Below are 17,963 nucleotides of genomic sequence, written 5' to 3' on the forward strand. Positions count from 1 at the left end.
ATTTCAAAGGAGTGGGAAAACCCTGACAAGAAATCCTTTATTTCCAGAGCAATTAAAAGGAAATACCCTTTTGATTTGGATAATACTTCATCCTGGGGCCCTCCACCTAAAGTGGATGCTTCGATCATAAAAATGGGCCGTGGGGCTTTCCTACCCTTTGAAGATATTAGTTCCCTAAAGGATCCTTTAGATAGGAAAGCGGATGGATACCTTAAAAAAACTTGGGAATCTTCGACAAATGCGTTCAAACCAGCTGTGGCAGCCGCTTGCACGGCCCGAGCAGTATTGATGTGGTTAGGCCAATTGGGGAATGATATACAAAATAAAGTCCCTAGAGAAAGTCTGCAGTCCTCTATTGCAAATATACAGAAAGGAGCGGCTCTTTTAGCAGACGCCTCGATTGATAGTCTGAGACTATCAGCAAGATCTGCGGCACTATCAAACTCTGCAAGAAGAGCCCTCTGGCTAAAAGACTGGTCGGGTGATTTGGCCTCTAGGAGCAGACTGTGTAATATACCCTGTAATGGAGATTTTTTATTCGGTCCCGTCCTGGATGATTTGCTAGAAAAAGCAGGGGATAAGAGGAAAGGATTCCCTTCCCCTTATGTTCCTTATAAATCAAGATCCTTTCGGTCCTTTCGTAGGGCAAGGTTTGAAAGGAGAGAGAAAGACTCCAGACCAAATTCCTCCAGACCACAGAGGAATAGAGGGTTCTTATTTAACCAGTCTAGGAATCAGTCCAAACCGGCCCGTTCCCATCCACAATGACATAAGGCCCCAGGTAGGAGGAAGACTTTCCTTTTTCCTCCCGGCCTGGAAAACAATATCAGACAGCAACTGGATCCTAAGTACCATCTCACAAGGCATAACCTGGGACTTTACAACGCTCCCTCCTCAGAGATTCAGAATTACAAAAGTCCCGTCCGGAAAAGGTGGACTAGCAATGATGTCAGAAATTGCTACTCTTCTTTCCAAAAAGGTACTGTGTCAGGTACCATCGGGGGAAAAGGGTCAAGGTTTTTATTCAACTCTTTTCTGGGTGAAAAAACCCAACGGGTCATTAAGAGCTATAATAAACTTAAAAGGTTTAAATTCACATCTTCAGATCCCAAGTTTCAAAATGGAAACTTTAAAGTCTGCGGTAAATCTGCTATTCCCAGGATGTTTCATGGCGTCAATAGACCTGGCAGACGCTTATTACCATATTCCAATTCATCCGGAATACCAGAAGTACCTAAGACTTGCGGTTCAAGTAGGTCAAAGGATCTTGCATTTCCAATTCAGAGCACTTCCCTTTGGCATAGCCATCGCACCAAGGGTTTTTACAAAGGTTATTTCAGAAATGGCAACCTTTATAAGAAAAGAGCCAGGTGTGTTCATCCCGTACTTAGACGATTTCCTACTAGTTGGCGCCTCAGAACATGCAGTAAGGAACCAGGTAGACAGGGTATGCAAAATCCTAGATTTCTTGGGTTGGGTCAGAAACCTAGAAAAGTCTTGTACAACCCCGTCAACACAAAAAAGTTTCCTGGGGGTGCTGCTGGATTCCCAGTGTCAAAAAACTTTCCTTCCTCTAGAAAAGCAAGAGAAAAATTACAAAAGGAGTAACCGACCTAATCTCCACTCCCGAAATCTCCATCAGAGGGGCCATGTCTCTTCTGGGTTGTTTAGTGGCAAGCATTCAGGCGGTCCCCTGGGCTCAGTATCATACAAGGGAACTCCAAAATTTTCTCCTCATCACATGGGACAAGCGTCCAACATCCCTAGACAAGAAAATAAGAATTCCCGACATAGTACTAAAATCTCTAGACTGGTGGTTAGTTCCCCAAAACTTAACACAAGGTCTCCCATGGGTGTTAGACTGGGAAGGAATAATTACTACAGATGCCAGCCCCTGGGGATGGGGGGCTCAAGTAGTAGATCAGTCTTTTCAAGGCAACTGGGAACCACAAGAAGACGGCCTATCTTCCAATGCAAAAGAGTTATTGGCAGTACTAAAAGGGCTAAAAGCAGCACTTCCACTCTTACGGGAACAGAGGGTGTTAGTAAGGTCAGACAACACCACTACTGTGGCCTACATAAACAAACAGGGAGGCACAAGAGGGTTACACCTAATGCAAATTACTTCCCAGATCTTTCAGTTGGCAGAAGTTCACTTCAAATCCCTAAGTGCAGTACATATAAGGGGTACAGAAAATGTCCAGGCAGACTTTCTGAGCCGAAATTTCATCTCCCAGGGAGATTGGGCTCTGAACGAAAAAATTTTCCACATGATAACAAAATTGTGGGGGTATCCAGAAGTGGACCTCTTCGCCAACAAAGGGAATCGAAAAGTAAAAAACTTCTTTTCCCTGAATCGCAGAGACCATCCCCTGGCCATAGATGCATTCTCCCAAAATTGGGGACACTACCATCTACTCTATGCCTTCCCTCCCATGGTGTTAATACCAAGAACGGTGGGGAAGATAAGACGGGACAAAGCAAGAGTGATACTCATTGCCCCGTTTTGGCCACGCCGTGCTTGGTTTTCAAGTCTCAGGGATATGTCAATCGCAGACCCGTGGATACTGCCCGACAGGAAAGACTTGTTATTCCAGGGTCCTATCTATCATCCTCAAGTGAAAGGGCTTCATTTAACGGCATGGCTCTTGAAAGGTTAATCTTACAAAAGAGGGGACTTTCTTCTCGGGTAATATCCACTCTGCAGAATAGCAGGAAGCCTATCACCTACAAAATTTATTTTAGAACATGGAAGGCTTTCTTTTCATTTGTAGGAAATCATGACATACACTTAGATCACCCAGACTTTAAGCTTATTCTAGGCTTCTTACAGTTGGGGCTTGAAAAAGGGTTAAAACCAGCAACTTTGAAGGTTCAGGTGTCAGCCCTAGCAGCTCTTTATGACCAGGATATAGCTAGTCATCCCTGGATATCTAGATTTATTAAGGCCTCAGTGAAACTTCGTCCTTCTATTAGATCTAGACTCCCCCCTTGGGACCTGTCTTTGGTCCTGAAATCATTATCTGGTCCCCCATTTGAGCCTTTAGAAAGTATCCCAATTAAGCTTCTTACATTAAAATCAGTATTTTTAACAGCCATCACCTCGGCAAAGAGGGTAGGTGAAGTAGCAGCATTGTCATGTAGACCCCCCTACTTTTCTGTCCTACATGATAGGATTATTCTAAGACCCGACCCTGAGTTTCTTCCAAAAGTGGTCTCTAATTTTCATAGGTCCCAAGAGGTAATACTTCCATCATTTTGCACAAATCCTAGGTCAGAAGGTGAAAAATCTTTTCATAACCTTGATGTTAGACGCAGTATTCTCCAATACTTAGAGGTTTCAAAATCCTGGAGAAAATCAGGTAGTTTATTTGTTCTCTTTTCAGGAAGAAACAAAGGCTCCAAGGCTTCATCTGCAACCATCGCCAGATGGATTAGAGTCACTATACAATTGGCTTACGAACTGGCTGAGAAATCTGCCCCAGAGAATATTCACGCCCATTCTGTCCGGGCACTAGCCACCTCTTGGGCAGAATTCAGACATGCCTCCTTGGACCAAATTTGTCAGGCTGCATGTTGGACTACCCCCCACACCTTCTTCAAACATTATCGGGTGAATGTGGCGGGGTCATCTGAACTTTCTTTTGGGAGGAAGGTTCTCTCCTCTGTTATCCCTCCCTAATACTTTTTCTCTGAAAATCTCTCTGGTTGGTGCCGTCGTGGTGAAGGGGAAAACAGTAGTTACTTACCGGTAATGATGTTTCCTCGAACCACGACGGCACCTGGTATATTCCCACCCAGGGTGTTCTTTCCTAAAATCTATGTTTCTATAGGATAATTCACGGGTGTTGCATACAAAAAAAAAAAAAAAAACACATATATATATTATATATATATAAATTACGCATACATGGAAAACGATATATAGATTATATGTTTCTGATGTACTAATGATATGGCTCTTCCAAGTCTCTGTAAACACTGAGGCAGAATAGGAGGAGCATGTTTTTTATGCTCAGGTTTCCTGTCCCTGGGGGCGGATCCCTCTCTCTGGTTGGTGCCGTCGTGGTTCGAGGAAACATCATTACCGGTAAGTAACTACTGTTTTCTGTTTTAGCTCCTATCATTCTCTGGGCTAAGTACAAAATACCAGGGTGGGGGCGGGACCTCTCTAAGCAGACACATTATGACCCATCCAGTTTTGTAGGGTGACAATGTGGTTAGATTATAAGGGTACAAGGTGTATATGCACTTTCATCTGGCTTCTGACATTGTACTAACACACTGACACATAGAGAGATGAGACAGATCGGAGATGCATGAGATCCATTAGATGCCTATTACAGAGTCGGCTCTGCTACATCTCTGTTCTCAGTCTCACAGCTATGTGCCTGCATTTCCCTTCCCCTTGGTCACTTATCTTCTTGTAGCTTGTAGCTTGTAGTTTGCAGCTCCACTTTCTGCTCACAATCTCCTGACAGGATATGATCAGTGAGTGTCTCTGAGCTCTGTGCAGGGGGCGTGGCTACAGTCACAGCAGAGACAGACAGAAATCTCATCTGCACGATCCCAATCCAAGATGGCCGCCACCCGACCTTAAGTGAGAAGTTACAGGGTCCTGTCTAGGGGAAACTGAAATTGTGTACACCAGGACTGATAGAGACAGGTTGGACTTATATCTGTGAAATGCTGCATTTTTGTTAATAACAGTGAATTTGAGAATGTGTTATTTTGATGTGCAGAGTACATATAACAAATATGTCTTTGTGGGAATACCCCTTTAAGTGTATACGGAAAGTATTCAGACCTCTTTAAATTCTTATCTCTGTTTCATTTCAGCCAATTGATCAGGTAAAAAAAAAGTTCTTTTTATGCTCATGAATGTACACTCTGCACCATATATTGACACCCCCCCCCAAATATAGATATTTTGGTTAATTTATGAAACAAGACAAAATGAAATATCAAATGTTCATAAGTATTCAGACCCTTTGCTCAGCATTAAGTAGAAACAGCTTTTGGGGTAGTACAGCTATGAGTCTTCTTGGGAATGAAGAAACAAGTTTTTCACACCTGGATTTGGGGATCCTCCACTATTCTTCCTTGTAGATCCTCTCCAGTTCCCTCAGGTTGGATGCTAAACGTTGGTGGACTTCATTTTCAAGTTTCTCCAGAGATGCTTAATTGGGTTTAGGTTCAATTTTCTCCACACACACTGCTTAGAATTAACACCAGAAAGTTCAATCAACAAAAAGTCCAAATCGTCTCATCAGACCAGAGAATCTTATGCATGTATTTTTTTGAAACTTTCTATTTTTATATGTCTTGCACTGAGAAGAGGCTTTGCCATGAAGCCCATATAGGTGGAGGGCGGCAGTGACAGTTGACTTTGTGGAACTTTCTCCCATCTCTCTACTGCATCTCTGGAGCTCAGCCACAATGATCTTGGGGTTCTTATTTACCTCTCTCACCAAAGCTCTTCTCCCATGATTGCTTTCTTTCGATGCACACCCAGGTCAAGGATGAGTTGTGGTCATCCTAAAGTTCTTCCATTTAAGGATTGTGGAGGCCACTGTGCTCTTAGGGACCTTGATTGCTGCAGATATTCCTTTGTAACCTCGGCCAGATCTGTGCCTTGCCACAATTCTGTCTCTGACCTCCTTGGAAAGTTCCTTATGATTCTCATGTGCTCTGACATGGACTGTGAGCTGTGAGGTCTTATATAGACAGGTATGTCTTTCCTAATGAAGACCAATCAGCTTAATTAAACACAACTGGACTCCAATGAAGGAGTAGAAGCATCTCAAGGAGGGTCAGAAGGGAATGGGCAGCATGTGAGTTAAATGAATGTCACAGCAAAGGCTCTGAATACTTATGACCATGTGATATTTCTGTTTTTCTTGTTTAATAAATTGGCAAAAAAATCTACATTTCAGTTTTTTTCTGTCAAGATAGGGAGAAGAGTGTACATTATTGAGCAAAAGAAGAACTTTTTTTGATCTTGCCAATTGGCTGCAATTAAACAAAGAGTGAAAAATTTAAAGGGGTCTGAACACTTTCTTTACCCTCTGTTACGATTGTAGATCTTCTGACGTTATCAGGATCTGTAGTGCTGTGAGTTTGGGTCATTCAGTACAGGATTTGGGTCATAATTTGGACTATATGATATAGAGACATAAGTCCAACCTTTCGGCTCAGTTTTTGTACAATAAGTCAATAAGTGTGGATTTGTTCTTTGCTATATAGCCGCGCCAGCATTGCACCCTTATCACTGTGTAACTAGCTAGATTAACAGTTTAAAGCCCAGTGAATCTAAAATAATTGTGTTTTTAGCCTGGCTTTACTGTCCCTTAGGTGTGGCCTTCATTTCTATAACCACTTGTAGACTTGGGGCTTTGTGGAGGATGTTCACAGATGCTGTGTATGCATTGGCATTTTCTCCTTATTGGTGTTTAGAAACGCCTTCTCTGCTTTAAGTGTGTGAACAAATACAAATGTTAACTATGTATCATTCTTCTTATTTTCTCAGCCGTATGATGCAGTACAAATACACCCACAATGTAATTTAAATGAAGACAATGCTGTATGCAATGTACCCAGCATATATATGCTATATGCTGGGTACACGGGCTCTAATGTGTGTCTGAGTAAGGGATATTTAAGGTGGTGTCATCCACTAGTCCAGCACATATGCTCTGGTGCTCGTCCACGCCAGCTGAAGTAAGCCCCTGGCTAAATGGTCATGGGACACACGCGGTATGTTGTTCCATTAGGTCAGACACAGTCTGACTAAATGACTTAGTGATGAGGTTACAGGGGTTTCTAAGGAATTCTGGAAAACCTCCTGGAGGCTGGGCCAAGCGAAAGAAAAAGAGACGTGTACATGCTGTGGCTTCCGGTTCCAGCACTGCTTCTACTATCTACGCTTGGACACTCTTGGCTGGACTGGAAGTGTCAGCGGACACAGAACTCACTGTAGCGACTGATTAGTCACACCAGGTCCTGTGACTGCCAGAACTTCGGGCCCAACTGGTAGTGTCAGTGAGCAGAAGCACAAGCGATGGTGGAATCGGGAACTGAAGAAAGAACATTTCCTCTCCTTCTACTGGCCCCTACTGAGTTTTCCAGAATTTTTTAAACCCCACTTTAAATTAGATAACCAAACCACCCATATAAACCCAACCTCCCCGCAGTGGAGAAAATGAAATAATTCTGTCTAACATTACACACCAAATAATAAGACTTGGTGTAAAAATGTGTCATATTTAGGCTGGGTTTACACTTAGTTTTCCCTAGCATTTAAAGTCCGGAATCCTGACTTATACTTGCAGGGGAAGGCTGAAAAGCATCTCGTTGTATAAGAATACAGTTGGATACATTTTCTTGTTCAGCCCCTCCCCAGTGACTGCAGGAGGAGGAGCAAACATCGGTAGAATTCAAATGTAGGAAAATTGTTTGCAGCCTGATAGTTCCGTCAATTCACCTTTTGTTAATATAGAGATCATTAACATTGACCTTTTGGGACTTTGGAAATTATTGCTTTTAGGGATTTTGGACAAGTTGGCATCATTGAACTGAAAGTAGTTTCTGAAACAAGAGCAAATAAGTAACGCCAGCCTGAGACATAAGATCAGAGTGTGAAGATTGGACACCTAAAATACAAGAAAAAAATATGTAGAAACTTTATAGGAACATAAATAATAAAACTGCAATGTAACTATTCTGGTTGCCTCCATAGTGGTGTATTTATCTTTATATGGACAGCTACATTACCGAGAGAACCCCCAAGGTCGATGTTTAGTGGAGGCTGTTGATGGATGTCATACAGTGGCATCTGTCTCCAATAGGCTATTATGACCTCTGTTAAATAGATACCATTTCTTACAGCAGCCAGAAGTAGGAAATACTTTAGCCTACTATTCCATCCTGTGTGCACTGACTTCTTTTGGCCTCTTTCTGACATTATAAGTCTATGGACATGTTTATTCGGTATGTCTGGGGTTTTTCTAGAATAGAAATGTAACGGCTCACATTTTCTAAAAACAGTGCAGTCTGTGCTATGTGCAGTTTTCCTGTGTAGTGTGCAGATTCATGAAATGTGGCGCACGTTCTTCAAAAAATCTGGCGCTCCCTGCACTGCCTCGACAGAGTGCACCTTTTTTATTTTTTGTGGTGCACCTTTAACCTTGGGGGCGTGCAACAAATTTCTGTCAGACTGTGCATGAAAAAGTAGCTTATAGGCCGACTGAGCACCGGATCGCCCATCTCAGTGCAGAAATGTTTGTTGCATTAAGAATAGTTTAGTGCATTCGAGCCATAAAACTGTAGCGTGCGACTCAGATATGGCGCAGGCACTTCTTAAATACATGTGCAAGCAGTTTTGCACTGAAAAGAATGTGCAAAGTCCAACAGAAAACTGGCGCAAGGCTTTTAGCAAATGTGGGCCGTAACATGTTTAAAAAAATTTAAACCTAGCGTTATTACAGTGACGGATGCCAGGCGATAAGTGTCACATGTTTTGACCATGTTAGTACCAAAAAAAGTACCAGAGGCATTAAGTGCCTTTCTTTTCTTTGTGATGGGTCATCAATCAAATTTCATGTACAATTCCTTGAAGTCATACTCACATCTGATAAGCCACAACTTTTTAACATACAAGCTGCAAAAAAGTTGTTTGGGAATAAATATGATGAACCTCATGTATTATATATATTTTTTTAATTCTGATATACAAAATTAAAGTGTATCTAAAGAATAGAAGGGTTAAGGTGCTTCTAAACATCTCGGGCAACCTCTCATCTGATATCGAAAGTGACCGATTTTACAGCGTGCTGGTCTCCATGTTTATTCTAATTCATTATCCCTTTCTTAATTTCTTGTCGTTTCAAGGACTTTCTGAGATCTTGTATCTGGAGAGATAGTGGAGACTTTGCTAATAAGGGGAGGAAGAGGGCAGAACAGGGAGGTTAGAAGTCGAGGTGGGAGGTTAAAAACTTGTACCAGTCTTCAGTATTACAAAGGAATCTATGGAATGTTTTAGTGTGGGAGGGCATGGCATGGAATTCACTGACCAGGGTCCATTAAGGGGGAGCAGGTCACTGGGAGAGGAACTAGAGGAGGAATTTTATTAAAGCTGGATAGATAGAACTCCTCCAGATAATGTGTTCGCTTGTTCCAGACGTCTTGTGTTACAGGGCTGGCTGAGGGCTACTTGCCAGGAGAACAGAAAATGATGCTGATTGATCCAGTATCAGAATCCAGGGAATGAATGAAAGTCCTTGGCACTTTATAAAGGTCATTTTTATTTTTCAGGCATTTTGTTAACGTAAAATCGAAAGCCTCCTAAATAATAACGATCAGACTGTACAGATTCTACTAAAGGCATTTTCCAGGCAGATGGTCAATAGAGGACTTCTCATTCTTGATGGATCCAAAACTGCAGCACATAAATAATAATGTGTATTGGTTAACAATTTGCCAGTTGGGGTAGTGTACCTGTTTTTGATAAATTTCAAAGAGTTCTGACCCAACTCGGCAGTGAATACTACAGGACCAAGTGAAAACCGTAACCCACTCCTATTGAGTGTAGCCATTACATGCCTCCTTACTCATTACTGAAACTGCAAGCACCAGAGGAGGTACAGTGCTGGAGCCCCTGCAGGGAAATGAGAAGAGTGTGCTGATTTCTATGGACAGCATGGTGGGAGCCTGGAAGCGCCTATGCTATAGAGTAGTTTATAAAACGGCTATTAACACCCCACCATCTTCTAAAAACATGAATCGTAACTTGTGCAATTGCCCTGCCATATTTTGAAGCCACAAATCTGGACTGCAAGGCCCTCAATCTTTGCTGAAGCTTTCTGGAGCTTTTCATTCTGTCATCCATGGACCAATAAGTCACCAATTCACAAGTCATCGGAATGCGTTGGGTGAATGAATGAGGCATCCTTGAGGTTTGCTGTTGACCAGGCTTTTAGGAGTATAAAAGATTGTTTGGCCCATTGTATTCTATAGATAAGCTTTGGGAACTAGATTGTGTCTTTGCCAAATGCAAAATGAAGAGAAACAATCTCTTTTCTTAGTCACATTTCCAACCTGATGTTCAGTAGTAAAATCCATGCTAGGAAGCGCTGGAGTTCTGGTTACGACTGTCTTGGTTCTGGCATCTGCTGGCCAAATGTTATGTACATCCCACTGCACAAATCTCCATTCTACAGGCTCGTTCTTACATAGTATTAAAACGCCTGGTTACTAAACATTTGGGATAGTATGTGTAAATACTGGACTATTGTTGATGATGATTTTACAGGTGAAACCTTTACTTCCCATAACCTACGAGACGCCTTCAATTCAATTCTACTGCTCTAATCCCTGATAAATTCCTAATATTCCATAGTGCTGCATCGTCAATCTCCGTGTGTATCAGTTTTGTGGTGTTCAGTTTTTATGTTCATGTCATTATCATCAGCAGCGAAGTTTATATAGATCAGCCGTGTTCAACATATGACACATAGGGTGGTTTCCATGGAAATGAGCAGATTGCCCACCTATAACTTTGTTAATCCTTGTGTTATTTATCTTGACTTATTTGGTCCCTTATATAGATTTGTAGGCAGTGGTTGTGTGGAGATGGCAGCGCTGGCTTACAAGGTGCACATACAGACCATTGCTGCTGGCTATAGCTGGAATGCAATTTCCTACGTAAAAAACAATAACATTGAGTTTTCCTTGTATCATAAAAATTCATAAAGGGTACATTGTGTAACAGCTCATATGTTTTGTTATAAGTATAAAAGAAGTTTCATACCAGTATTCTACAGTCAGGACTAAAAGTTTTGAGACCGTTGCAAATTTAGTTTTTCACTAATTGGCGTATTGCATTAAAGGGGTTGTCTTAAATATATTTATAGATGTGTATAATAAATATATATATATATATATATATATATATATATATTGGTATATATATATATATATATATATATATATATATATATATTGGTATAGAGTAAATGGCAGCACATGTATAAACTTCATGACAGTGGCTCAATTCAAACGGCTATATCTTCTGAACCGTGGCCTTTAGAAATTCTGTTCTAATGTCATAGTAAAATGGAGAATTTCTCCTGTGTATAGGTGTTTCAAACTCAGAGATAACCACTGTTGAGGTTCTACACCTCTCCATTGCCTACTGTAAGTTTAACCCCTTAAGGGCGCAGCCATTTTGTAGATTAAAGGGGTATTCCCACAAAGACAAGTTTCTTATATGTACTCAGGATAACAAAATAACAAATAACAACAGAAGTTTACAACAATAAGTCCAGAAATTTTACAGAAATAAGTCCAACCTGTAACTTTTTTTGTCATTTTGAAAAGTATCAATAATTTACACCACTCACAGCTCCGTACACTGAAATATGAAAAAGTTATTAGTGGCAGAACATGGCAAAATGAAGAATTTGTTTTGTACAGTGGGTTTTAATTTTGGTTAATGTATGAAAATATTATAAAACCTATATAAATTTGGTATCCCTTTATGACTCCAAGAATAAAGTAGACAGTGAAAGCCCACACCAATTTCACTGCATTTGGATTTTTTCCCTGCTTCCCAGTACGCGGCATGAAATACCGTCACTATGAAGTGCAAATTGTTACGGAAAAGAAAAGCCCTCACGCAATTCTTTACATGGAAAAATTTAAAAAAGTTAAGTATTTTTGAAGGTGGGGAGTGAAAAATGCAAATGCTAAAACAAAAAAGGGTCTGGTCCTTAAGGGGTTAATTGAGTCCTGCAAATGCACTGTTCACTGAATTGACAGGTCTCACTGCTACCAGTACTATGTCAAATGTTGGACACTGTGCCTTGTGTGAACGTTCCGAGAAATCTCAGTTTCATCATTCAGCACTGAAATGACATCTACCATCAGTTTACTAATGGTAGATGTGTCCTAATAAGAAGTTCCTTAGGAACATCATTACTCAGGACTACTTATATTTTAACTCTTTAGGCTACAATTGTGGAATATAGCACTCCCCCTTTTGCACTAGTGGTCCCGCCCGTCACCTGCTGTATGTGCTGTGAGGGGGCGAGATCGCTAGCGCAACGGTGGTCGAGTGCATAATATATAGCGTTTTAATAAAAGATGTCCTAAGGAATGATGTTCCTCAGGTACTTCTTATTAGGACACATCTACCATCTGAAAGCTGATGGTAGATGTCGTTTAATCCTTTAATCAACCATTAAACATTAAATCACAGCATGGCTTAATGGAAGCATGCTGTGATTTCATGCGATCATACACATATACTGATGATCTGTTCTGATGTATTGCTGCCCACCTTGCATGCGTCACTGCCATGTGTGAATGCACCCTAACAGGGAGTCTCAGTCCAGACAATTGCATTCACATTCTCTTAAAAAAGCTGGCATGTTGGCGAACGACACATCACTACAGTGAGGATGGACAGTGAAAAGAGGAGGCAAAGACACGGATACATATACATGCAGACACATTTCCAATGAAAGTGATTATTTGAAAAGTGTCTGACCCTTTTGATATGACAGAACTGTGTTTGTGGTTACCAGAGGGGTATTCCAGGAATAAGCATAATTCATGGGCCCTTAAAATATAAGCTAATAAGTAATTAGTTGTTATTTAAAATTTTGCCCCTTTAGCAGAAAAAGTTGTGGACATAGACTGTAATGAAGTATTAAAATGCTTCTGGCCCTTTAATTAGTCCATTAATTTCCTCCGCGCGGAACAGACACAGGACAGAAGATGGCTGCTGGTCACATGTCCACATCACATGGCCTGCACCTGCCTGTGCAGGTCATGTGATCACCACTACGTTTGGCTGTAGTCGTTTGGTTGCAGTGCATCCAGTATGGCTGTGGTTGTGGTGATGTGTAGTGATGACAGTTACACATCATTACTATGGTAACAGAGCAAGAAATTCTGTTACGTCATCACTGGGAGCAGAAATATAAAAATAAAGGATATTGGGACTTGTAGTTTCCAGTGGCGGCCATCTTGGTTATAACTCCTCATACTTTAGAGAGGCCATAAAATTTTGTGAATCATAAAATCAAACTATCTAAGCTGCATTTTGTGACTAATGACATTGAGTTTTGTTACATTAATTTATTTATCGCATTATGGGTTTTTTGCATCAGACGTTCTTATTCCCAGAAAACCCCTCTAGGAAGATATTGGCACTTGGAGAGTATCCCCCCTCCATCCTGTTAGCTGAAGCCAGGACTGAGAAGGATCTGCAGAGACAGAACTACATGCACTCTGAGCATCTTTAGTTAAACGTGGGGAAGGGTGAGCGTTCACATCAATCAATGCCTTTAACAGATCAATTTAAAAAGAAAAGATACCTTGCTTTCTGTCACTTACTTTCCATTTTTAATTATTTTTAAAAAGGCCAGGAGCTGTTAGGGGGAGACATGAACCCTCTAGGATGTTTCTAGTACTTGGAATATTGTGTGATTACATCTGTAGCTACTGCCTGGTAAGGCAACAGTTTACATTGTGATATGTGATTGTCCAAAGACTTAAGCCCAGAACTGAGCTCCACCACCCGGACTCAGTTCCATCTGCACCAGCCCAGCCTGAACCTACTACCAGGCTGATTGATTTATATAATATGAAGCAGAATTTCCAAATGAAAGGCAGAGTAAATCATGATGGTCTCCAGGAAGAGCAGTGGGAATCCTCAATATCCTACCCTCACCGAGTGATCTGCAGTTTCCCTGTATCAATGTATGTGCACAGAAGGCTGCCAATGACTATGCAGGACTCCTCCTGTCTTTCTTAGGAGTCCTGTGAGAATTTATTCTGCTTTCTCTTGCTCCAATTTACATAAACTCTTATTTTCCTCAGTTCTCAACATTTCCACTTCTACCATATACTGCTTTTCAGGTGGGACATGAGAAACCCTCTGACAGGACAATGAAACGATGCATTTTCTTTACGTTTGACTAGGAAAGGGACAATTAACACTATGAGGAGCCCAGACCCATGTCTAGAAAATGAATCGCCTGCGTCTGATTAGAGCTAATATTAATCAGTGTGAACTAAGTCTAAGTGCCAAGGTCTATTTCCCTTCATACGGATGTACACTCGATCTGACGCGTGAACCTCGATCTCCCTCTGTCTCTTCGTTTTTTTAGACAGATTATAATACGTTGAGCCGGAAATAGCTTTCCAGCTGCCACAATAAAATGGCATTTCATTCTATGGTCCCCTGACAGCCAGACATCCTATTACAGTCGCCATACTGTACGGCTCCAGCTGCCGCAACCAACCTTATTATTATCGGTAATTACTCCATGAAAGCCGTTACATCGCGCATGAGAAAATTCAGATCTGTATTCATACGTAGGGACCTCTTTACAACATAGTTTTATTATCTGAAATGCGGAAGATTAAACCGGAATAAATATTCCTCCATTGTATGTGTAATTTTATGCAATACTCAATTTTATTGTATGTTCTTTGTATTCTAACGAGACAAGATTCATACTTTGGCAGATAGGATTGTATGCTTAATTTCACACAATGGTTAGAAATATGCTATATAGTTGGAGTCATGATGATTTAAAGAGGTTTTTTGGGGCTTATAGTATTGCTAACCTATCCTTAGGATAGATCATTGGTATTAGACTGGTGGGGAAGTCTCTACTATACCTCTACTGAGACAAGAAGTGTGTGTATATGTACAAAAGTTCATACAGAATACAACTTTATTAAATAGCGAAAAAGATGTAAGAAACAATACATGTGATGGTTAAAAACATTGAAAAGTACCTAAATACACAATCATGGCCATGTACCCCTGAGGAAGACGCTTCAGGTGACGATACGCATGGGGAGCTTCTACAACCCAGTCATTACCTTTTGCTAAACGGAGTAAAAAAGATTTGCATAGACTGCAGAAAATCACTGCGCACCATTCTGAAGCTTGTTTTGATGAATTAGATCGCCTTTCAATGTGAACGGTGCCCGAAACAGTAGTCCTGTGCCGATACAGGTGAAGTCCAATGCAAAAAGAAAAAAAAAAGGACCGGCACTCGTTTAGAATAAAAAATGACTACATATTGTTTTAAATCATCTGTAAACGATCATTTTTATCTACTGGAATAGGCGGATTTTGCGGAATGACTTCTCAGTGGACTCTGGGTTTGTATTATGGTGGAGCTATGGTGCCCACCATTGTGTATTTATGTACTTTGGTACTTCTAAATGTTTTTAACCATCACATGTATTGTTTGTTACATCTGTATCAATATTAAATAAAGTTGTATTCTGTGTGAACTTTTGTCCATGTATGAACATGTCTGGTTTCAGTAGAGCTCTGGGTGTACCTTGAAATGTCCATTTTTCCTCACAGAACTTGGAACTTGGCGCATTGGAAAAAAATACAGCGTACATTACCGTATTTCAATCTGTTTTGTGACAGACAATGGGTTTGAGACCACCTGTACCAAATGTCTTACAACAATAAAACCAAGCTAATTTTTCCGAGGTGGTCCACCCTGCAGCTCCTGCGCTATATCATTGGCCAGGCATGTGAGCACTACAGTTATTTGGTTGTCACTGCCCCTATGGTTCCCATTGCTTATGCCAGTAACCACAGAACGTTGCCACTCTGTAGCCACCCAAACTACACCAAAGATCAGGAAAACGGTAGGAGCTGTAGCACCATTAAAACAAATCTGATGTCTAACTGTTGATAATTCCACTACATGACAACTTTATTTCAAGGGTTTTCAGGTGCTGGTGGTTAAGGATACATGTTCTTTTGTTTCATTAAGTCTCTGAACCTGGAACAGAGAAGTAGTAGCTATATGTGGTTTGTAGAATTTTTTTTTTTTATCTACAATTGTTTTGGGCTTTAAAAATGGCCATGTTCTCATAATCAGCCATTGACTACAAAGCCAGCAGGCGCTTCTGTTTGGGGTGAGCTTCAGCCTCTTTGGCACCTGATGGCCTAAAAAACTATCATCGCAATACACTGATATTCTTCAAACTAATATTTCTTTTATATAGGTGGTTTATTCACTCTTAACTATTAATTAATATTATCACAAGTTTCTACACATTTGCTCCTAGGGAACATTATACAGTCAGTACAGAACAAGAGGCCAAAACGTTATCCCGATGGAGATTGCGAATAATGAGTCATAGTCAAATATCACACTTCCTTCAATGGGAGTTAAGAATAATCTGTGCAAAGTTTTATTTCCTTCCTTTTTGTCTTCCTTATTACGTTATGATCCTTAAAATTGATGCTGTTTCCTCTGAGTTTGAGTCTGATGCAGTGGAATTGAAATGTCTTGGGTCTTATTGTTGTTATTGTTGTTGATATAGAGGTGTTGACAAGAAACAAGGAAAAGAGAATTCTTTGAAAAGCTCAATTTCCAAAAAAGAGAACGGAAAAGCAGAAGCTTAACATAAATACTAAAATAACTCCTTTAATTTACCCCTTTTTGAGATTGCTTGAAACTTTACAAAAGAATTACATCTAACAGTTTATGATATTTATGGTGGCATCATGTGCAGATTTTCCACCCACAATTCTGGTCAGAATATTAGCAGCATCTCCATTATAAGGGAAGTACTGATGGTTAGACTTGATGAAATGTCAGGCACAACAGGCTTCTTTCCTTGCCGTGTATTATTTCTTCTGGCGGGCTTTCCATTGTATTCTTCAGCCTCCCCCAACCACAGGAAAGAAATGTCAAAATCTTGTATTGTTCCCTCTTCACTAATATATTTTGGTGACCTCTTTCTGACTGACTCTTTAGTGCTTTTGATACTGACATAGATCTTTCTTCTGCAGTATGAATTCAAGGCAAAGAATATCAAGAAGAAGAAAGTTAACCTGTTGGTTTCTGTAGATGGTGTGAAAGTTCTCCTAAAGAAGAAGAAGAAGGTGACTGACAGATTTCTGGTTGTTATGGGAAGAATAAAAAGGAGTTATCTTAAGGGAAATCAAATTGCTGCATTTTTAAAGGGGTGGTCCAGGGACAAGGGCCAGAGCAGGGTTAGTACACTTTTGTTTTTGCTTAACCTTGCCCCAATTCCAACCTTGTGTCGCTCGTCTTTTCAATGGTGGAAGTGTTGGGTGTCACAGGACTTGCTGCGAACAATTGGAGTCTGATGTCACTTGTTCAACGTCACCAGGGTACGCTGAGGCCACTGATTAGCTGCAGCATTTCCCTTGACCCCCCAATCTTCAAGCCCATTGTAGGGAAAATTGCAACACTGGAACTACGAGCCAGAGCAGACCTTATTTTATAAGTCCATTGGGATTTTCCAGGATGCCTGGAAAGCCCCTTTTAGTGGACCTTTTACCACTTCACACATGTGGAGATTAACATACCATAATGTAGGGGTTGCTTTAGTTGCACTGAATTTTTCTAGCCCCCTTGGTTGCTGAGAGATCAGTCCTTTTATCTGACCATTAGGTATTGGAGCAGATGAGGGGGAGTTTGTTATGCTTATCTTTACTGAGAAACCAAGATGATTATAATACTCAGATTATCATTTAACACTCCTCCACTCTAACACCTCCTCTATGACAGAGGATTCTTATGGTCAGATATTGGGACTGATATCTCAGCAACTGTGCTAGTAAGGGCTAGAAAGAAAATTCAAAGCGCCCCTGAATCTGTGTAGCAGTCTCTATATTATGGAATGCTGATTGCCACATGTGGGAGTTGGTAAAAGATCCACTTTAAAGGGCAACTGTCACCTGGTTTTACCCCACTAAATTACTAGCCACCTCAGAAAGAGGATGAAATGTTTTTTAGAGTTTCCTCTTTTACGTGAAATCTCACCCATTTACCTTTTCAAAAAAAAATTCCCCCGACGGCAGACAAATATGACCCTTCTCATCCCGCTTTTAGGTGTCATGAGTCAAATTTAGTGGTTGCAGGGTGAGAGATCGTTCAGAG

The 17,963-nt window shown here is 40.7% G+C and overlaps 1 protein-coding gene across 4 annotated transcripts in view; it reads left to right on the forward strand.

Annotated features, from left to right (window-relative positions):
- The window catches only part of NOS1AP (nitric oxide synthase 1 adaptor protein), a 62,646-nt gene that overhangs the window by 12,758 nt on the left and 31,925 nt on the right, over positions 1-17,963 (forward strand). For all 4 annotated transcript variants that reach the window (XR_011850271.1, XM_072127649.1, XM_072127648.1 and 1 more), the window contains exon 3: positions 16,847-16,939. Coding sequence is in view for 3 of the 4 variants with exons in the window: in XM_072127649.1 (XP_071983750.1) it covers positions 16,847-16,939 (93 nt within the window). In the remaining variant the exon portion in view is untranslated. The remainder of the gene's footprint in view (positions 1-16,846; positions 16,940-17,963) is intronic.

The sequence above is a fragment of the Engystomops pustulosus genome, chromosome 10, assembly GCF_040894005.1.
Source record: "Engystomops pustulosus chromosome 10, aEngPut4.maternal, whole genome shotgun sequence".
Classification (NCBI taxonomy): Eukaryota; Metazoa; Chordata; class Amphibia; order Anura; family Leptodactylidae; genus Engystomops; species Engystomops pustulosus.